The sequence below is a fragment of the Coptis chinensis genome, chromosome 9, assembly GCF_015680905.1.
Source record: "Coptis chinensis isolate HL-2020 chromosome 9, ASM1568090v1, whole genome shotgun sequence".
NCBI lineage: Eukaryota > Viridiplantae > Streptophyta > Magnoliopsida > Ranunculales > Ranunculaceae > Coptis > Coptis chinensis.
This window is the reverse complement of record NC_141464.1, coordinates 72084819-72105815: the sequence shown is the minus strand read 5'-3', so window position 1 is coordinate 72105815 and position 20997 is coordinate 72084819. Positions and strand designations below refer to the sequence as shown.

Sequence of the window (20997 nt, the reverse complement as noted above, 5' to 3'; positions counted from 1 at the left end):
CAATGGAAGAATTGCCCATCCGCATGGCAAGGGTCTCACACTGGCTCTAAGCATAAACCAACAATGATTTTGGAGGCAGTTGCCGATCGTGACGCATGTATTTGGCATGCTTTTTTTGGAATGGTGGGTTCTCACAATGATCTTAATGTGCTTGACCGCTCACCAATATTTGATGATATAGTCAATGATGAAGCTATTCCTTGTAACTACACTGTGAATGACCATCATTATGATATGGGTTATTATTTGGCTGACGGTATTTATCCTAATTATGCCACCTTGATTCAAACGATTGTTAAACCGACTATTGTACAAGACAAACATTTTGCAAAGAAGCAAGAAGCTGCTAGAAAAGACATAGAGCGGGCGTTTGGTAAATTACAATCGCGTTGGGCTATTTTAGCGAATCCGTGCAGGTTATGGTATTTGGAGAACATGGCTACTGTTATGAGGGCTTGCATAATTTTACACAATATGATTGTGGAAGATGAACGCGAAACGGATATCCCGCAGTATATTCCTGATTTGGAAATACCAAGTAGAGAAGGTACATCTGAAGATCAACGCCACTTTGTTCAAACGTATCTTCTCGAACTCGGAGCGCATCTTTCTTCAATTGAAGTTTTTCTTTTTAGATTTGGAGCTTCCAATCCATCGAACTTTTCTTCAATTGAAGTTTTTCGAATTCCATCTCATCTTTCTTCAACTGTCTTTGATCGAGCTTCCAATTCATAGCCTTCTTTGGTGGTTTTAGAAAGTTCCACCAGAAAATCATCAAGTTTCTTAGCGGATTCCTCCACTTTAGAATCACCTTCTTCTTTCTCTTTTTGCTTTCTTTTCTTGTCTTCTTTCTTTTCAAGAGGCCTATCTTCAAGCTCATAAACTTGGTGTGGATTATAATCCATTGGTTGAGTTGTCGCAGTTGATATTGGAATTGATGAACCTCCTTCCCCACTGTTTGACTTTGACTTTTTGGTGGGATGCAAATCATTTCGATTTCAACTGTAGCCTCTTCCATTTGGGTGAGTCTTTCACCATATTATAGCATTGCATCTACTTCCAAACCCCATTATGCATCACATATGCACTTATTGCTTTTTCAACCTACCAATTAAGCAAAAACTAAATTAGAATTGAAAAATGTATTTGTGAATCAAAATAACAAATAAATAGTAAATACTTACAATCATATTGTCATTATAACCACTTGGAGGAGATGCTTGAATCTTAGAAATAATAGCATGAAACTTGTTGATATTAGCTTGAATGAGAGTCCAACAATGTTTCATACCCGTCAAGTTGCGTTCGGTCATTCTTCCTAAATTTGCATGAAATGCATTTAGAATTCTAGCCCAAAAATCGTTCAACTTTTGCTCATTTCCTACTACACCATCTTGACTAACTTGTAGGCAACTATTGGTGAGAGCAATATCTTCTTCTTGTATTCATGAAGCCCCTCTAGATTTTGATTTTGGTTTTGACTCATTGTTGTTTTAAGAGTAGAGAGTAAAGATTAGAGAGTAGAGAAAAGAAGTGAGTGTAAAACTATGGGGTGAGTGTTTCAATTTATAGGGTTAGAAAGATATAGCCGTTTTTTGCCCGTTGTTGTAATTGAGCGCACACGATTTTGCCAACACCGTGCCCATAGAAGCCCAAGCCCACGCGGTTTTGCCAAAACCGCGCCATAGAAACCCATTTAGCAGCCCAAGCCCACGCGGTGTTGGGAAAACCGATTGAATGATTTGATACAGCATCAAACCTGGAACCAAATATTGGCCGATTTGGTGTTTGGTTTGGTGTTTTTTTGGTGCTTTCATCAACATGTAGCTCTCCTGAAGTTGAAAAAACAACAAACACCAAATTGTTGGAAATTTGGTGTTTGGTGCTAGGTTGATATCACTCCTAAAGATGCTCTTAGGACCGATACCAAAAAAACACCAAATTTTTTAACCAAACCAAACTTACACCAACCAATTTCAAGAGCGATATAAAAAAGTTGACATCAAATGCCGTGGTTTTAGATAAATTGCGCCATATAGTCCACGCTGCTTTCGCAAAACTGCGCCAAAGTCACCCACCACAGAAGCCCAAGTTCACGCGGTTTTCCAGAAACCGCGTGGTGTGTCGCACACCCCGTGCTATTATCTTTTAACCCCGTGTAAACACCGCGTGGTTTTTGCAAAATCGAGTCATTGAAGGCCACACTTTGGCCCAAGCCCCATGTGGTGTTCGAAACACCGTGGTTTTTTAAAAATCGCGAGAGAGATTTGATAAAGCACCAAAGTAAACACCAAATTTTGGCCGATTTGGTGTTTTTATCAAAAGGTGTCTCTCCTGAAAATGAAAATCTGGTGTTTGATGCTAGAGTAGTGTCTCTCCTAAAAATGCTCTAACTTATGCAAAGTTAGACATAACGTCCCCTTTGGTTCGGCTTCTAGAATCGAAAGCAGAAACTCACTCTATTACTCAAATCCCAAGATTGGCATAGCTTTAGACTCGTAGACCCAGGATCAGCTACTAGAGGACTGATGCCTCTTTTCTCATATACTAGCATTTTGGGCACACTCTATGAGCGTGGAATTGAGAGATGTCCAATTAATCAAGCCACAAAAGCAAGCCTAACAAAAGGCCAGTCCATATGGTGAGGTTGATTTTAAAAAAAATTGCAATCGAAGCCCACTCAAAATAAGCCCAACCAAATTGCAATTGAAGCCCAATAGCAAAAAGCCCATTAAATTCTAATAGAAGTCCAGCCGCAATTGTTGACTAATCCCATTAGAGTTGAATATTATATTTACACATTTACCCTTATCAAATATAATAAATTACAAATAAAATCAGATTATAGTCTTGTAAATAGAAAATATTAGTGAGGACAAATTTGGAAAACAAAAAATCCAGTCAAGCCAAAAAAACATTGTTGCTTGGGGAGTTTTCTTTGTAAAGTACCATTATTAAATATAATAAATTACAAATAAAATTAGATTATAGTCTTGTAAATAGAAAATATTAGTGTTTGGAAAACAAAAAAATCCAGTCGACCCAAAAAATACTGTTGCTTGGGGAGTTTTCTTTATAAAGTAAAGATAAAGTAAAGATAAAGATAAGTAAGTCTTTTGTTTCACTTATCACCCTTGTTAGCAATTCGGGATACGACAAAAATTCGGTACGAAAATAATTTGTGAATTATTTGCTGATTTAAAAAAACGGTACGGTCAAGTATTCGGTTAAAAATTCGCAATACGGCAATTATGCGGTGTTTAATTAATACGCGTTTTAAACGTTTGATTGTAAAAATTCATAAGTAAAAAATTCGTGATATTATATTAGTAAATATTAATAATAGTTGTCATTCTTTACAACATAACAAATATATCTAAATAATTTATCTACAAAAACATTGAAACCAATTGAATGGTCTACATAGATATCTTCATTTATTTGTTCTTGGATTGAAATTATTGTTCAAATTTCAAACTACACACACACCATGACATGACAATTTAAATATTGTCCAAAAAGTATAAAAACAAAAATTTTGAATTAATTTATTACTAAAAATGTAAGAGTGAGGGACTTAAAATAATAGTGAGGACATAAAGTACATAAAAAATAATAAAAATACAATCGAATTTTTCTTTATTTATTTTTTTTTTTTTTCAAAAATTAGGCAAAAATTCATATATTATTCGTTTAAGGCAAAAAATCGCGAATTATTACAATCTTTCAAACATTCGGAAGTATTATATGTTTTGCCCATCAAAAATTCGATTCGAAATTATTCGTGAAAATTCGAATTGCTAACCGGGCTTCTCACTCGTGTCTTTTTGTTAGGAACATGATCGAAGAAATAGCCCCATAGGGCCCTCACTGTTATGGTAATGTGCAATGCGTATGATCAGTGTAGGCCGGGACCGTTGTTCTAGTACGTTCTAGTACATCCTACTCCGAGCAAGAAAGCAATACAGTGAGATTGACGACTCAAATAATTAAAATATTATATCGAATATTTTTGATGAGAATTCTCATATACGTGGCATCAAATATTCCAATTTTCTTTTTGAACTATCAAATATTCCAATTTTCTTTTAAACTTTATGTTTGATCCTATTTATTTATTCTTAAAAAGAAGACTTTTTGAAAAAATAAATTTGGATAAAAAAAATAGTTTTTCGGTACATAAAAAAAACTGAGGATAATAAACTTTTTATTTTTTACTGTGGTAACTTTTTTGGGTAAATGAACCCCGGATGTTTTAGACCTGATTTATCTATCTTTTAGCGAAAACATGGTGTGTATAAAATGATAATAGGATATTAGCAATAGATCACTTTGAATTAATTGGAAGAGTGTCCAATACAAAATATGATTTTTAGTTCAATGACAAATTTGTAATAATGATAATAGGATTTAGGATTTTGAATTAATTGAAGAGTACAAATTGGATTTTTAGTTCAATGACAAATTTGTAATAATAATGTTTTTTTTACATTTTTTTTTTTTTTTACCTGGTTTTACTAGTGAAATCCAGACACCGGGTTGATGACAATATCGCTTGCAGATTGCATTTTATTTTGTCCCATAAAACATTAAGGACTCGAGATCTCTACAACCGATACAGAGATCATTTCTATAATTGTGTTATCTCACCGTTGATCTGAATTTGAGATGTATGTGTGCGCCTGATATTTGTGTGTGTGCGCTGAGATACGAGATGTGTGTGTGGGGTACAGGGATCTGTACCCGGTTATAGAGAAACCGGTATCAAACATTAATATATTTTACATTGAAATGTCAACCACAAATCTACAATAATCCGTGAGCGGAACGAACATTTTGGGAGAAGGGGGTTATGCGGACAGAAACCAACTTTCTGTCTGTCTATCCTCATCTCTTCCTTTCTGTTTTTTCTCTTCGTCTCTCTCACTCTCCCTTTTTCTCTCCCTCTCCAACACTCTAAATCTCTACTCTTCCTTCTCCATCTCCACTCCTCCATTTTCCTCTCCCACTCCGCTCACCCCCACTGCTTAGCAGTATACTAATATATACTTGTATAGCATGCCACGTGAAATTGTGAGTGTGTAGGCATGGTGGTCATGGAGTCTTAAACACTCTCAAGTAAAAGGGTCGTATGGAAGCTGGATTCAATTTGGGTCACTGCCTAGCTTTCCACCTTTCTCTTTCAAACATGTCATCAGGGTTCTCTTTGTCTAGGAAAATGCATGCACTAATCCAAAAGATGAAAACAACTAAAAACTGTTCCTGTTCAGTTGTTCTCACACTAGAATGTTTCAGCTTCACATTTTCTACACAAGAATCCATTTATAAAATGCTTCCATCATGAATAGTATACAATGTGTTTTCATGGAAATAAAGATGCCAAACAAGTAACAATATTCTTGCATTTATTCACACCCCACTTGTAAAGGCATATAATTATAGTTTTCTAAAATGGACAGAAGAAGAAGAAAAGTCTTTGAGTTAAAGAGTACCCTTTTTTCTTGTTTCTTGTTGTTAATTCACCTCTACAGGTGTCAGCTTCATCTTTTCTACAATTAGTATTTGAGATTTCTTCTCAAGTATTGATTTTTAACTACTTTGGGGTCAGTCAAGTCTCCTTTTATATGGGTTCTTATATAATGTGGTTCAAATTTTGTACTTGCAGTACTTCTAGATAATTCAACCCTTTAAATGTAAGGCAACAGTTGTTACTTAATAAGTTCCATTACTCATTTTCCCACCTTATCTCATGTTATTCCATTGTTAATTTGCTTGAAGTTGTAACCATGGGAAATGGCATCATAACACCACTCTTCATATTGACATGGGTAATTATGAGTCACTTTGTTTACTGCCAAAGGCCTATGGTTGTGAACATTGGTGCAGTGTTTACTTATAACTCGGTTATTGGTAGAGTTGCAAAGGTAGCTATCCAAGCTGCAGCTGATGACATTAATGCGGATCAAAGCATTCTTAGAGGGGTCAAATTGAATTTTATTATGGCGGATGCGGAATGCAACGTTTTCATGGGTGCAATTGGAGGTACTATTACATCTTTCTTGTATATATGTAGATAGTGGGCATTTCCTCTTCTTTCATGTTGTGGAATTTGTCATTTTTATATTTAGTTGGGTGATATCCTTTTAGACAATTGTGCCTTGCTTTATTTACTGGAATTCGCTTGTATAGATGATAATTGTTTGATGAGCGTGTTTGAGTGTGTAAAGATATCTTGACCTCTCTTGACTCTTGAGTTCATGTTTATGAATTTGAGTAGTAAATGTTTCCAGCTATTTAACTTGTTTCCCTGACGTCCGATTGTATAAGAGGAATAAGACATTTGAGGAGACCATCTTAAGAAGATGGTGTAGTTTTCTTCTCATTTTATCAGAAGTTACTGAAACAAATTGCCCTAGTTCCTTTGGTCATGAGCCATCAACTATATTAGTAACTTAGTTTTATGTAACTTGTGCGTTTCGGTTCAATAGAACTATAGATATCCCTCAATCCCCATACCTTTGTCACATCCTCAGTAAAACTCACAAGTAAAGCTTTATCGAATGCATGAATTTTGTATTTTGGTATTTCAGTAAGATGATGCTTGTTATTCTAGAACTTCTCTTAAAGTACCGATTCCATAAAAAAATTCTCAAACATGGGAGGAGAGTTCCGTCTAATTAGAGTCGGGAGGCGGAGGAGCACCGAAGAGAGGTTCTGGAACTAAGCGCCACCCTATGTTGAAGCTTTGAAGCGCCTTTGAAAGAATGATAACTCATGTGTAGGATACATTTAGCCTCTCTTCAGCAGGATGTGCATGCAGAACCTAAAACGTTGACTTCACTTCAAAATTTCACACCAAACAAATATCTAAAAATCATATCTAGCACGTGTAATCACTTGTGAGTTTTTCACACCAACACTGAATTTTGTTGGAGTATGGAAAATTGACATGAAAGAGGAAACAAAAAAATGGAATTATAAAACAGTTGAGATGATAATATGACATCTCAACTGTGTGACACAAACCTTTCAGTTTTATAGACAGCCATACAATTAATATGACATCTAGAAATGGAAGAAGATATCTGATTTATGAAGTTCCATGTCATGAGTGGTTAAGCTACTTTTGAAATCTTAATTATTGTGATGAAATTTGATTGTAGCTGATTGTGAAGATTTTGTTTTTAATAGGGATAACATTTTTCTACAATCTTCATGCAAAGCTATTTTGTTGTTTTGGTTGTCATGCTACCCTAAGTGCCTGGGAGCCTATACAGTCCCTCTCTAGGTTGCTTTTTACTCCGGTTATGTCAATGAATTTCACATTACTGATTAAAAAAAGGTGTTTTTATCCTTCACCCTGCTTAGCATGCGGCTTGTTTAGTGTTTGGTCATCTATAAGAGTTTATGGGCGAATGTTGGAGAGGGTGCAGTCGTCACGCTAGATATTGTAGTCATAGGACATGTCTTCTCTTTATTTATTAGAGAATTAGAGGTAATATTACAGCTAGCCTTGTTTGTAATGCACAGTCTGTTGATCACCAACTTCTGTAAATATACAATATTCATGGTCTGAAATTGCAGACGTCATTCTACCTGTGGAAGACATTCTCTTGATTTTTATTTTATTTCACATACAGCTTTTCATGTACTTGAGGGAGACGTGGTTGCGATAATTGGTCCACAATCTTCTTCAATCGCCCATATGATCTCTTTCATAGCCAATGGACTTCAAGTGCCTCTTGTCTCATTTGCTGCCACAGATCCAACTCTATCTGCTCTTCAGTTCCCTTTCTTTCTGCGGACCACACTAAGCGATTCGTACCAGATGGTTGCTGTAGCTGATATCATTGACTATTATGGGTGGCACGAGGTCATAGCCCTCTTTGTGGATGATGATTATGGTAGGAACGGAATAACTTCTTTGGATGATGAACTTGCCAAAAGAATGGGAGTCTTGCATAGGTTAGGTTTACCAACCAGAGCCAATCGAAGCGACATTGCTAATATGCTGGAGGAGTCCAAATTGATAGGGTCTCGTGTTTATGTTGTTCATGCGGCTCCTGACTCCGGCCTTGCAATCCTCTCTATTGCACACCAACTTCGAATGATGACCAGCGGTTTTGTATGGCTGGCAACAGATTGGCTTTCTGTTACCCTAGATTCATCACAACCTAGTAACCGCACAACCCTTAATATTCTGCAAGGAGTTGTTGGGCTTCGCCAGTACATGCCACAGTCTAACCAGAAGAAAGCATTTCATTTGCGGTGGAGAGAATTGCGCCAGAAAGGATTAGTAACATTTGGCTTGAACAACTATGGGCTTTATGCTTATGATACAGTGTGGGCAGTTGCGCATGGCATCGACGAACACTTAAAAAATCACGGAAATATCACGTTCTCTACGAATGAAAACTTGCATAATACGAAAAAATCAACACTGCAGCTGGAAAAGTTAAAAACCTTTGATGGTGGGAAACTTCTGCTTGAAAAGTTACAGAAGACAAATTTCACAGGTTTAACAGGTAGAATTGGATTTGATTCGGACAGAAACCTCATGGGGAGTGGTTATGAAGTCATTAATGTAGACCAGAAGGGGATTCGTAAAATTGGTTATTGGTCTAATGATTCAGATCTTTCAATTGTACCCCCTGAAAAGTTGAAAGGGATGCGTCCTAGTGATCTTAGTTTGAACCAGGGACTCAGCAAAGCAACATGGCCTGGTGGGGAGATAAACAAGCCGCGTGGCTGGGTGATTGCAACCAATGAGAGGCCTTTGAAAATTGGATTTCCAAACAGGATTAGTTTCACTGAGTTTGTAACGGAATCACCTGATTCTCATAAAGTCCAAGGATACTGTATTGATGTTTTCAATGCAGCATTGAAATTTATCCCGTATGATGTTCCACATAAATTCGTGGCATTTGGAGATGGCCGATCCGATCCCAATTTCAATGATCTTGTGAGGATGGTTGCAGAAGATGTAAGTATATTACTTTACAGATAGTTACCTTAACTTATAGCAGAGAAGGTGTAATATACTAATTATGATACTATGAACCCACTCAAGGGTTTGGAGTCACCAGTGGAAAAGGTTCTCCAAAGAAGAGTTCCTGTAGAATAATTGATTGATATAATTGGATGTACTATATCATGAAAACTGAAATACTGTTTTACAACCTACTTAAGTCTTATATTGTACTATTATATCGAAATAAAAATATAAAGAAAAAATAAAAAATAAAAAAAATCTTATACTGTACTGCATTCTCCTAAAGGGCCTTGCAATAATGGAAACTGATTTAGATACAAGACTAAATCATATTTTTCTAAGATCATCTAATTAGATAATTTATTAGGAAATGAGGGCTTGTAACTGATGTTTCATTAGTATCAAGTGCACTGCTGTGTCAGATTGCTTGTCTTATAATGCAGATATTCTTCTTGTCAGTACTTGTTTCATTTCCTGTTAATTAATGTTATGACAGGATTTTGATGCTGCTGTCGGGGACATTACCATCGTGACAAGCAGGACAAGGGTTGCTGATTTTACTCAGCCTTATGCCGCAAATGGCCTTGTTATAGTGATTCCCTTGAAAGATAGAAAGTCAATTGCTTGGGCATTCCTCAAGCCATTTACAGTGGAAATGTGGTGCGTAACTGGAGCATTTTTTATCGTGATTGGAGTGGTTATCTGGATACTCGAGCATCGGATCAATGATGACTTCCGAGGCCCACCAAGGCGACAGATCGTAACCATGTTTCTGTAAGTCTAACTGATGTATGAAACAGCATTTGGTACTCCATGACATCATTATCTTCTCTATATGTTTAGCTCTTTAGTCAATTTTTTTTTTCTTTTTATGTTTGCGGTATTTATTTCTTGTTTGTGATATCTTGTGTCTTTCTGTATTATGTGTGTGGATAAGTTCCTTGTGCATGTAATTTATGTGTGTGCGTCTGTGCTCTAGATCACTCTCCATACTCACCTGTCATAATCTCCTCTTGCAGGTTTAGCTTTTCCACACTTTTCAAGACAAATCGTAAGGAAAACTATAGATTTTATACACTGACGATATGTTTTGCTCAGCAAATTTTAAGTTTTGTATATTGAGGCTAATCATCTTTCCTGTTTATTAAATGACTAACAGAAGAAGATACTGTGAGCACACTCGGAAGGATGGTGATGATGGTCTGGCTTTTCCTTTTGATGGTGGTCACTTCTAGCTACACAGCAAGTTTGACTTCAATCCTTACAGTTGAGCAGCTTTCATCACCAATCACAGGGATAGATAGCTTAATTGCAAGCAACCAGCCTATTGGGTGTCAAAATGGGTCATTTGTTAAGGGCTATTTAACCGAAAGCCTGAACATCCATTCATCAAGAATAGTCTCTCTCAGTAACATAGGAGAGTATGCAAAGGCATTGCAGCGAGGACCTAATAATGGTGGCGTTGCAGCAGTTGTGGATGAGCTTCCATACATAGAGTTGTTCTTATCGAAGTATACTGAATTTGGCATGGTTGGGCAGATGTTCACGAAGAGCGGATGGGGATTTGTAAGTAAAACATCCAACTGAATTGTGAAAATCACTGCATTTATGCATTTTAATTTATTGATAATCGTATATCAAAGACCTCTATGCCTCCATAAGAATGAAGTGATTGTTGCAGTTGTAATTAATATCATTTAATGCCCTAACTCTTTCATCAAGCAGCCAATGGCATAAAATGGTTATTCTTGACTTCATTTCAAGAAATCCTATTTTTGAAAAATCCACCTGACTGATTATAAACAATTGATTGTAATTTGATTCTTTAGATAGCATAGGGTTGTTTAATCATGAAGTATTTTTTTTCCTCTATATGTTAGGCTTTCAAGAGAAGCTCTCCCCTAACTCTGGACTTCTCTACGGCAATCCTGAAACTTGTTGAGACTGGAGAGCTCGAGAAGATTCGTAAGGACTGGTTTTGCAAGTCAGGTTGTGCTGCAGAAAGAACACACCACTCTAACCCTAAGCAACTCCATTTAAGTAGCTTCTGGGGTCTCTTTCTCTTGTGTGCAGTGGTAACACTCACAGCCTTTCTAGTGTTTCTTCTACGGACACTGCGCCAATTTGTTCGATATAAAAAGAAACAGAGAAACCTGTACCCTAGTCCATCCTCTGAAACAAACATTAGTTGTTCTCAGGTTTGTTACAACTTCTTTGATTTCATTGATGAGAAGGAAGAAGCTGTAAAGAGAATGTTCAAGCAATCTGACAGTGCTCAAGAGCAAGTGAACTAACTTTTGCACTATGATTTCACACGTTTCCAAAGGACCAGCCCATATTTTAATTTGGTGCTATAAAATTTTGTCCTCAGGAAATTGTAGTAGAAGCCAGTTTATCCATAGTGAACATGTATGATTTATAACTGTTATATAAGAAGCCTGTAAATATTTGTCTAGCTGATCTCTATAATACATGTACAGGCCGGACTTTCAAGGTTTTCTCTCTCATTGTAATAATTTTCTTTATCTTGAGGAGTTGATGTTATATATCACCCACCTTACTTTCATAACCATTCAAAGACATGAAACTGAATACTTGCTTGTACATGTATTACTCTATCTACTTGCTTAATCTCTGTGAGTCTTTGACCTCTGACTCCTCAAGTGGTTAATTGATATTATTAATAGCTTTTGGCTCATTTTGACTACTAGAGACTACAGACAAGATTGACTCAGTGAATTTTTATATATCTACAAACCACAATGACCAGTATTATTAAATGAAAATATATACAAATTTACTGTTGATGGCTACGACAGTGCGTCTGTATTATTATCACATACAATAACGATCTTTGTGGGTTAGTGCAGTAAGTGCCCATCACTAATTGAATCATGTGCCTCTTTTCTCCAGGAATCGCCAATAGTCCAAAGCAGTCTAAATCGATATATATATATATGGTTAAGAATCTGGGGTCATGTCACGTGATCAAATGTGTCTATATTTCTGAAGCGTACAATTTAAGTTGATAAAGATAGCTAGACCAGTTGGACCATGAACGCTCTGATTCTCAACGTGTTTCATGAGCGAGCATTGGTCACCACATTCACATTGTAGAAAAAAACCCATACATCTTTCTTTGATGGGATTGTCACTTGCCAAGTTGGTATATAGAATATAGAACATCTGTTGTTGTACTCTTATAGTTCATGAACTGCCACATTGATTTCCAATGTATGAGTATGACACTTTCTACATGAAAAACTTCTGGTCAAGCACAGAAAAAATAACATGTTAAAAGTTACAACTGAATAAAACTAGATAAACTATAGTCACAACTGTTATATCAGACCAACCAAAATATACTAGGAATTATGGTTAAAATATTGGGTTCTTGGCTTTGTTAAGATTTGATTGCTTTATGACTGATGACATTTTGTGGAAAGAGAAATGCATGACTACAAAGTCTAGTAGTTTACATTTTACAAGCATCGCTTTCACTATGTGTTAAACTTTTCACTGTTCACTGTGTTGGAGCACATGGAAAGTTAATAGTGATTCTTTGCCTGGTCTACAAGACTTGGTGGAAACTGTTCTTTTGTGTTTATGTTGGTTGTCTGGAAGCCCATCATGTGTTGTTTAATTGTCTACTTAAGGAAAAGGGGAGGTGTGCTTTATCTCAACTCTCCAAGGGCTTATCCACAAGTGGGGCTCAGGTAATCTTTCAGTCCCATATTTTTTTTTATATAATTTATTCAGTTTCTTGCATGTGGATTGTGGTTTCTTGTAACTCATTTTATACATGTTTACTGTAAATTGAAAATAATAAATATATTATATCAAATTTGTGTCTGCACTCTACAGACTGCAGTCCTTGTTGACAGTTTATTCTTCGGCTTGCTTTTTTAAAGTGCTGAATTTGGGTTGGAAAATTCTAGCACCCTTGTTATTGTTATGTGAATACTTACCTAAAATAGCACGTTTGTGTGCCACTTCATCAAAATCTTGTCTAGTAATCTTCTCGATGTTTCTTGCCAAAGCTTACAACTTGTGGTTGTGTAGTTCACTTGTTTAAAAGTGTTGGTTTCTTCTCTTTCATGTGTTCTAGTTAGAACTTTATTCATTCATCCAATGATTGGGATTGTTGTTCTCCTTTGTCGTGTCGGTTACTGACTTTGCTTGAATTCAGCTGCTCAAGTGATTAAGGACATCACATTTGAGTTTTGGCTCTGTTTCTGGTGATCATGCCCGCCAGTGTATTCATGGTGAGACCATTTCTTCTGCTGCTGTTATGCTTGTTGAGTCGGCTGGAAGTAAATGGTCAGACTAGAAATGGTACAGCATCAAGACCTAGTAGTGTTAATGTGGGAGCTCTATTTACTTTTAATTCGACCATTGGAAGAGTTGCAATGCCAGCAATAAGAGTTGCTGTTGATGACGTGAATTCGGACCCTAACATTCTCGCTGGTACGCGACTGAATGTTTTGATGCAGGATACGAATTGCAGTGGATTTGTTGGAACAGTAGAAGGTAAGGTGTAAAACTCACATCATGATATACCGAGCATCATTTTTCTCGTTGAATTCATTGTTTCAATTCTCTTGCAATCCTGTCATGTTAGGGCAAAATAATCACATTTTTGTGCCCAATCTATGGTATCTTTGTTTTATAATTAGGATCGTATCCACTTTTATTTCTTTCTTTTGTTGGTATTCGACTATTCAGCAGTATACCATCCAACCAAAAGGAAAAAGGAAGTCTCTGCAAAATCTTGTACCTCCAATTACTCTATATTGATTTTTTTTAGTCCTTCACAGTATCATTTTTGGATTTGAAAGATATCGAATCAACATTCTGTTAGAAAAATTGATTTGCTTTGCACAAATGCATTGAGATATGAATGAGTAATTTGTCTCCCAAGTTACTCCACTTGAGTTGAAATGGGTTTCTCTTTAAACAGTATGTAAAATGAGAAAAACCTTTTCAAAAGGATGCACTGGTTCGAAATAGTGCATTATGTCGAAAAGGTGCGACCTTTCGAAATATGCACTGGTTCGAAACAGTGTATTATGCCGAAAAGGTGCGACTTTTCGAAATGTGCATTGGTTCGAAACAGTGCATCATGCCGAAAAGGTGTGACATTTCGAAATAGGCACTAGTTCGAAACAGTGCTTTATGCCAAAATAGTGTCTTTTTGAAATATGTGACTTTTCAAATAGTTGCTTACTTTTTCCCAAGAGTCACTGTGTTGTTTCGAAGAGGCACCATTCACCTATAAACAGTGGATGAATTTGGAGAGAAAGACACACCAGATCACACAGAGTTCTGATCTTTCTCTTCTCCCCCTGTTCTTAGTCAAATACTATGTTGTGTTCGCTGATTCTATAGAATTGAAGTGCTAGTTTTCTATAGAAAGAAATCGGTTCTATCTTGGGAGACAATTCCCATCAACCTTCAAGCACCGTGAGGGGGAAAATCTGTCTTAAAGACATAGTGTATCTACACTAGGCTCGGATTTAATTAAGAAGTACAAGACACTTACAAGACAAAAAGTTTGTATAGTTTGGTAATTGGTAAAGAGTAAGTACAATTAAGTTGTATATTCCTAACACATTCTTGTTATCTGCTGATGTTTCTTATGTCTTAGTAACTATAGCTCTTTTCCTTACATCTGCAAATTAGGTTATAGGATGAGTTTGATTTCTGAATTCTGATGTCATATAATTGAAATAAAGATTCATATATGATACATTGTGTTGGGGCAAAAAACATTTTTAATGTTTACAGTGGGATTGCTGTGAGATCTGACCTGAATAAAACCCTTTTACAGTATTGAGCTAAACGAGCTGAAAGAAGTATATACCAACTAGGTTCGCAGATTGTACCCGTCCCAAAGAAAGCAGACTTTTGCTGGTTCTTTTTTAGGGGATATTTTACTATTTAAAAATGTAGGTAAATGGATCGCTGTACAGGTAACCAGCGTCCTTGCAGATAACCAAATGTGATGAACCCAAACAAAATAACATGACATACTAATTGAAAAATATCATTTGTATGCATGTATACTTTTTGTCATTGCCATATTTCTCATTGTTCTCTCAAATGGGCACATGATATGCTGCCTTCTGTTACAGCTTTACAACTGATGGAGAAAGATGTGGTTGCTATTATTGGCCCCCAATCCTCTGGCATTGCTCATGTGATCTCCCTTGTTGTCAATGAACTTCATGTGCCACTATTGTCGTTCGGTGCAACGGACCCCACTCTTTCTGCTCTGCAATACTCATATTTCCTTCGGACAACACAAAGTGACTACTTCCAGATGTATGCTATTGCTGATTTAGTTGCACATTATGGATGGAAAGAGGTCATTGCCATCTTTGTGGATGATGATTATGGAAGAAGTGGCATATCGGTGCTGGGTGATGCCTTGGCAAAGAAACGTTCCAAAATATCTTACAAGGCTGCTTTTGCTTCTGGAAGCTCAAGAAGTGAAATAAATGATTTGCTCGTTGATATAAATCTTATGGAATCTCGGGTTTATGTTGTACACGTGAATCCTGACTCCGGTCCAACAATATTCTCTGTTGCAAATGGTCTTAACATGATGACCAGTGGATATGTATGGATTGCGACAGATTGGCTACCATCTGTTCTAGATTCTTTGGAACCAATGGATCCTGACACGATGAATCTCTTACAAGGGGTCATTGCCCTTCGTCATCACACTGCAGATTCCAATATGAAAAACAAATTTATGTCTCAGTGGAAGAACTTACAACGGAATGGGAATACTAGCTTGAGCTTGAATTCTTATGGGTTCTATGCTTATGATTCTGTTTGGTTAGTTGCTCGTGCTCTTAACACCCTCTTGGATGAAGCAAACAATATTTCTTTCACGAATGATCCTAGGTTGCACGACAGCAAAGGGAGTACCCTACACTTGGCCTCCTTGCGTTTCTTTGAAGGAGGTCAGAGGTTACTTCAGATACTGAAAACATCAAACTTCACAGGTTTATCTGGCCAGATTCAGTTTGATTCAGATAGGAATTTGATTCATCCAGCATACGACGTTCTTAACATTGTTGGTACTGGGAGCAGCCGCAGGATTGGATATTGGTCTAATTATTCTGGTCTCTCAATCGTTTCCCCTGAAATCTTATATAAGAAACCTCCCAACACATCCTCCAGTAGTCAGACATTGTCAAGTGTAATTTGGCCTGGTGAAACTACAGCAAAGCCACGAGGGTGGGTATTTCCCAACAGTGGGAAGCCTTTGAGAATTGGGGTTCCGAACCGGACTACTTATAAAGAATTTGTAGCCAAAGGAAGTGGTTCAGAAGGGGTGAAAGGATTCTGTATAGAAGTGTTCGAAGCTGCAGTGGCTTTGTTGCAATATGCAGTTCCACGTACTTACATATTATATGGGGATGGTTTGAGGAACCCCATTTACGACAACTTGGTTGGCATGGTTGCTGAAAATGTGAGTTTCTGCTTTATAATCTGAGTTCTAAATTAGTGAAAGTTGATGTGCATCTAGGACAGCTGAGGACTAAATGGATGTTTCATACCAGAAACTTAAAACACTTGCACTGGGATTAAAATGCTATTTGATACCTGAATGAATGTGTTAGCAATTTTACTTCTTCAAGGAGATTGTTGAAGCCTTATGTGAGGTTGATTGGATGATCACAACTAATAGACTAGCTATATGCACATATTTTTGCCAACTTCAAAAGATTACATGGGAATCTTATAGTTGGTTGATTACGAACTTAAGATTGAACTGGGTTATCAATTTTTGGATTTTTTTTTTTGATTGGCAAGCCTGTTTTAAATGAGATCAGTAACTCTTTGATGCTGGCGGGGTTCGAGTCCCAGACCTTTGGCATCATCACCCAAAGATTTTGGATTTGGATAGGCGGAATGAACAGAAATACAGCTGAAATCAAGCGGTTTGGATAGGACTGTGTTATTTGTTTTGCAATGTCGTGTCGGAGCATTATTTCATTCTCTTGTTTAATCTTCAGTTGATTTCTTGCAGGTATTCTAATTAACTTTTTTTATTTTCTTGTCTTCCCTTCAGAAATTTGATGCAGCTGTTGGTGACATAACCATCGTTACAAATAGGACAAGGATTGTCGATTTCACCCAACCTTTCATTGGATCAGGCCTTGTTGTTGTAGCTCCTGTCAAAGAGGTAAAATCAAGTGCTTGGGCTTTCCTTAAGCCATTTAACATACAGATGTGGCTCGTGATAGGTTCTTTCTTTCTCTTTGTGGGAGCTGTTGTTTGGATTCTCGAGCATCGGTTGAACCCTGAATTTCGTGGCCCACCCAGTCAACAGCTAATTACAGTTTTCTGGTTAGTTTTTTATTAAATGATTATTATTATTTTGCTTAAAAATGATTTCATTAGAAGCAAAAAGAATAGTTAGTTTCAAGGAATAGTAGTCAAGAGAACAAGAAGAGAAGTAAAATCATATGAGATGCTGCTTTATATGAGCATTACCTCTTATGCGACTTAGTCTATGAATCTATATGGTATGTGTGAGCACTGAGAAGGAGATTTTCTACCCTTCTCAAAAAAATCTCCTTTTTTCACTCCGTCATTGCTTCTGTTCCTCTGGTAGCATAGATCCTGTCTTGGTACAATAGTCGGCACCAAATTTAGCTTTCCTTTGGTAGCATGAAACCTGTTTTCTGGTTAGTTCTCTTGACTCTAGTGCAGAAACCTCTACCGTTTGTCAGATCTTATGCAACGACTAGTGACTTATAGAGGTTTTATTTTTAAGAATTGTTGAGTCTTGAGAATTCTCAATAATCCACTCTAGTTACTTACCCCTTTCTTTTTGCGCGGTAAAGCATTATTCGCCTGCTAACATTAATGACTCTATGTAGTTTCCATACTACATCAGTAGGTGTGCAAGGGACAAGAGGTGTAGTGAACCCCAATATATTTACAGATAGTATTTGAGGAGGGTGTCCATGAAGTTAGTTTTAACCACATCCATTTCGGTTTCAAAGTCTCTCTTAATGAGGTTTGGCAATTGCGTCCTTGAAGATACTCTGGTTCCTTTATGTCCAAAGCCAGTGCATAGTAGCACTTTGAGCAGCTTGAAGCATTTGTTTGTGGAGAATTTACCAGGTTGGTATATAATGATCCACTGTGGTTCTTTTAGAACACACGTGACCTTCCTAGTAATGCCACACCAACACAAAATGGTTTCCGAACCCATGTGGTGTAGGCCTTCCAACACGGGCTAGTTGCTAGAGTTGCTTCGGAACTGAAGCCACTTCAGCAGTGATTAGAGCAGTAGAGCTATATCTGCTATAAAAGTTTTTGGTGGTGTTTAGATTCTTGTTGAATAAAAGTTTGTCATTTTTTTAAGTCAGTATTTAGCATTTTTTCCATGACTTGATAGGCTCTTAATCTGTGGTTCTTGGCGTTTTCCTCTGTCACCGATATACATGAGGATCGCCGAAAGTATTTTCAGTTTTCAAGGGTATTAATTAGTGATTCTTGGTGTTTTCCTCTGTCACTGATATACATGAGGAACTCTGCAAGTATTTTCAGTTTTGAATTGTATCTAACTCACCTTTAAAATTTATCTTGCAGGTTTAGTTTCTCAACTATGTTTTTTTCACACAGTAAGTAGACAAGACCCGATTTGCTGTGCACTCCTATTTTAGCCTGTTATCAGTTTCCTTTGTAGGGTGATTTTCTATCTGCTTCTCCAAATTCTGACCAACTCATGCCCCATGAACTGATTGGACTTGATGCAGGGGAGAACACTGTGAGCACTCTCGGGCGTTTGGTGCTGATCATATGGCTTTTTGTAGTACTAATTATCAATTCTAGCTACACAGCTAGCTTGACATCAATCCTCACAGTGCAGCAGCTCTCAACACGTATTGAAGGGATTGAAAGCTTGATTTCAAGTAACGAACGAATTGGAATTCAGGATGGTTCATTTGCAAAGAACTATCTGATTCAGGAGCTCAACGTTGCAGAGTCCCGGATTGTTAGCCTAAAAGATCATGATGCTTATGTGAATGCCTTGCAGCTTGGTTCTAAAAATGGTGGGGTTGCTGCCCTAGTTGATGAGCTACCATATATAGAGGTCTTCATGTCCAGCACCAAGTGCAAATTCAAAACTGCGGGCCTAGAATTCACAAAAAGTGGATGGGGATTTGTAAGTACTAATACCTTTCTTATGCATAGAGAAGCTGATGTTGTCAAAACGGTGAACCAAAATTTCTCTGGTCTTTCTTCTATTGTTAGGTGATAACTGTTGATATAAGATCCTCAAGTAAATAGATTTTTCTTTGAATAAGTTATGGGGTTAAGGCAGACCCCTACTTGTTGATTAAACTTCAAAGAGTTGCATACCTCCCTAAGAGTATGATCATTAGAGGGAGGATCCTCAGTACAACAAATGGCACTAGGCTCAAATAAATAGATACTAATATGTATATTGTAGTTATAAAAAATTCAACATGTACACAATGCTTGATAGAAAAAGACAACATGTGTGGATGAGGATTACGAGAGCAGTAAGTGCATTCCCTTTGAATTGATGATGATGACAAAGAAATGAAGGAAACTACTCTGGATCACAAAACCAAATTGCACCAAGTATATTATAATCTTTTGATATCAGTATTTTCAGTATACACAATTCTATTTAATAATTTTTTGATATCTTGTGATCTAGTGATATTAGCTTTCTCTTTCATTGCCATCCTAGTTTGTGTGTTTCAATGGTTACTCAGGCTTTTCAACTGATTTGATCCTAGCAGGCTTTTCAAAGGGACGCTCCTCTTGCGGAGGACCTGTCAACTGCGATCCTTCAACTTTCAGAGAACGGTGATCTACAGAAAATCCATGATAAATGGTTGTCTCGTACTCTGTGTTCCTCTCAAGCAAATGACGAAGTTGATTCAAGCAGACTATCTCTGAAAAGCTTCTGGGGCCTCTTCCTGATATCCGGTCTTGCATGCTTCATTGCTCTTCTTGTTTTCTTCTATAGAGTGTTGTGCCAGTTTCGTAGGTATAGCTCTGATGGTGAAGAGGAGGCTGAAATTGGAAGGGTTGAATCAACATCACGCCGAACAAGCCATGCAACCAGCTTTAAGGGATTAATGGACTTTGTAGATAAGAAGGAAGATGAAATCAAGAACAAGCTCAAGAAAAAGACGAGTGATAGTAGACAACATGAAAATGGACAATCCAGCTCTGTTCCTTGAGAGAGTTTGAAATTAGATCAGAATTAGTTAATAACACAACACCAGGTCAGATAAGTAGACAGAATGTATTAATACAAGTACACAACTTACAAAGAAAATTTAGACAAGTCTTGGCCAGAGCCATATCTGTCTGTACCATACGCATTATTTGTAGATCGAATAGGTACAATATCTGTCTGTACCATACTATCTTTTTTGAGAGAATAGAGCTTTCCCATTAGAAAATTCTTTCCCAGAAGTCCATTATTTTTTGAAACATAATCTGTATATGGAAATCTTTAAAGAGACAAGCTTCTCAATGTGTAGAGAATGCGTTTACTCCTGTCTGAGAAGAATGGGATGCTTATACATTTTCCTTAGGTTGGTCATGCACTTGTGCTCAATAGTATGTTGATTTTTAATTGAAACTTTATATTTTTTGTGAGAGAAGGCGATATGTTTACGAGGAAATTAAAAAATGCATGTCTCTTTGTCAGTTCAGAGTTTAATTAGACTTTTGAGACTTCTAACTATGTTCATATTCCATATCACAGATTCACAGTCATATGTGGTGAGAGATGTACGTTTTGAGGAAACTTCAATCCTAAATATCACATATGCCTATATGTGCACGCACAACACCACTCCCTACACGAAACAATTTCTAGGAATCAAGTCTGATCAAGTTGGTGATGTGGAGATCATCAGTGTCGTGTGAAAGAAGAAAAATGGAAGAAAATGCAGTAGAAGTGACTGAAAAAGGCCACGGAAGTACGG

The 20997-nt window shown here is 37.0% G+C and overlaps 2 protein-coding genes across 3 annotated transcripts; both read left to right on the top strand.

The window, feature by feature from the left end:
* The first annotated feature begins 5478 nt into the window (after positions 1–5478).
* On the top strand, positions 5479–11564 carry GLR5 (glutamate receptor 5). Its single transcript, XM_086583598.1, has 6 exons — positions 5479–6042; positions 7641–8983; positions 9489–9766; positions 10012–10043; positions 10152–10558; positions 10873–11564. Exons 1-6 carry the CDS (start codon positions 5787–5789, stop codon positions 11284–11286), a joined length of 2730 nt encoding a protein of 909 aa, XP_086439724.1. The 5' UTR covers positions 5479–5786; the 3' UTR covers positions 11287–11564.
* Positions 11565–12566: 1002 nt separating this feature from the next.
* On the top strand, positions 12567–20609 carry LOC147477853 (glutamate receptor 3.4-like). 2 transcript variants are annotated; one of them, XM_086582319.1, is made up of 7 exons: positions 12567–12708; positions 13182–13522; positions 15127–16475; positions 17079–17356; positions 18611–18642; positions 18778–19187; positions 19795–20609. In XM_086582319.1, the coding sequence occupies exons 2-7, from the start codon at positions 13237–13239 to the stop codon at positions 20239–20241; spliced, it is 2802 nt and encodes a 933-aa protein (XP_086438445.1). In that variant the 5' UTR covers positions 12567–12708; positions 13182–13236; the 3' UTR covers positions 20242–20609. The 2 variants fall into 2 exon arrangements, with proteins under 2 accessions (XP_086438445.1, XP_086438444.1); XM_086582318.1 differs by having other exon boundaries at positions 19792–20609.
* The last annotated feature ends 388 nt before the right edge of the window (positions 20610–20997 follow it).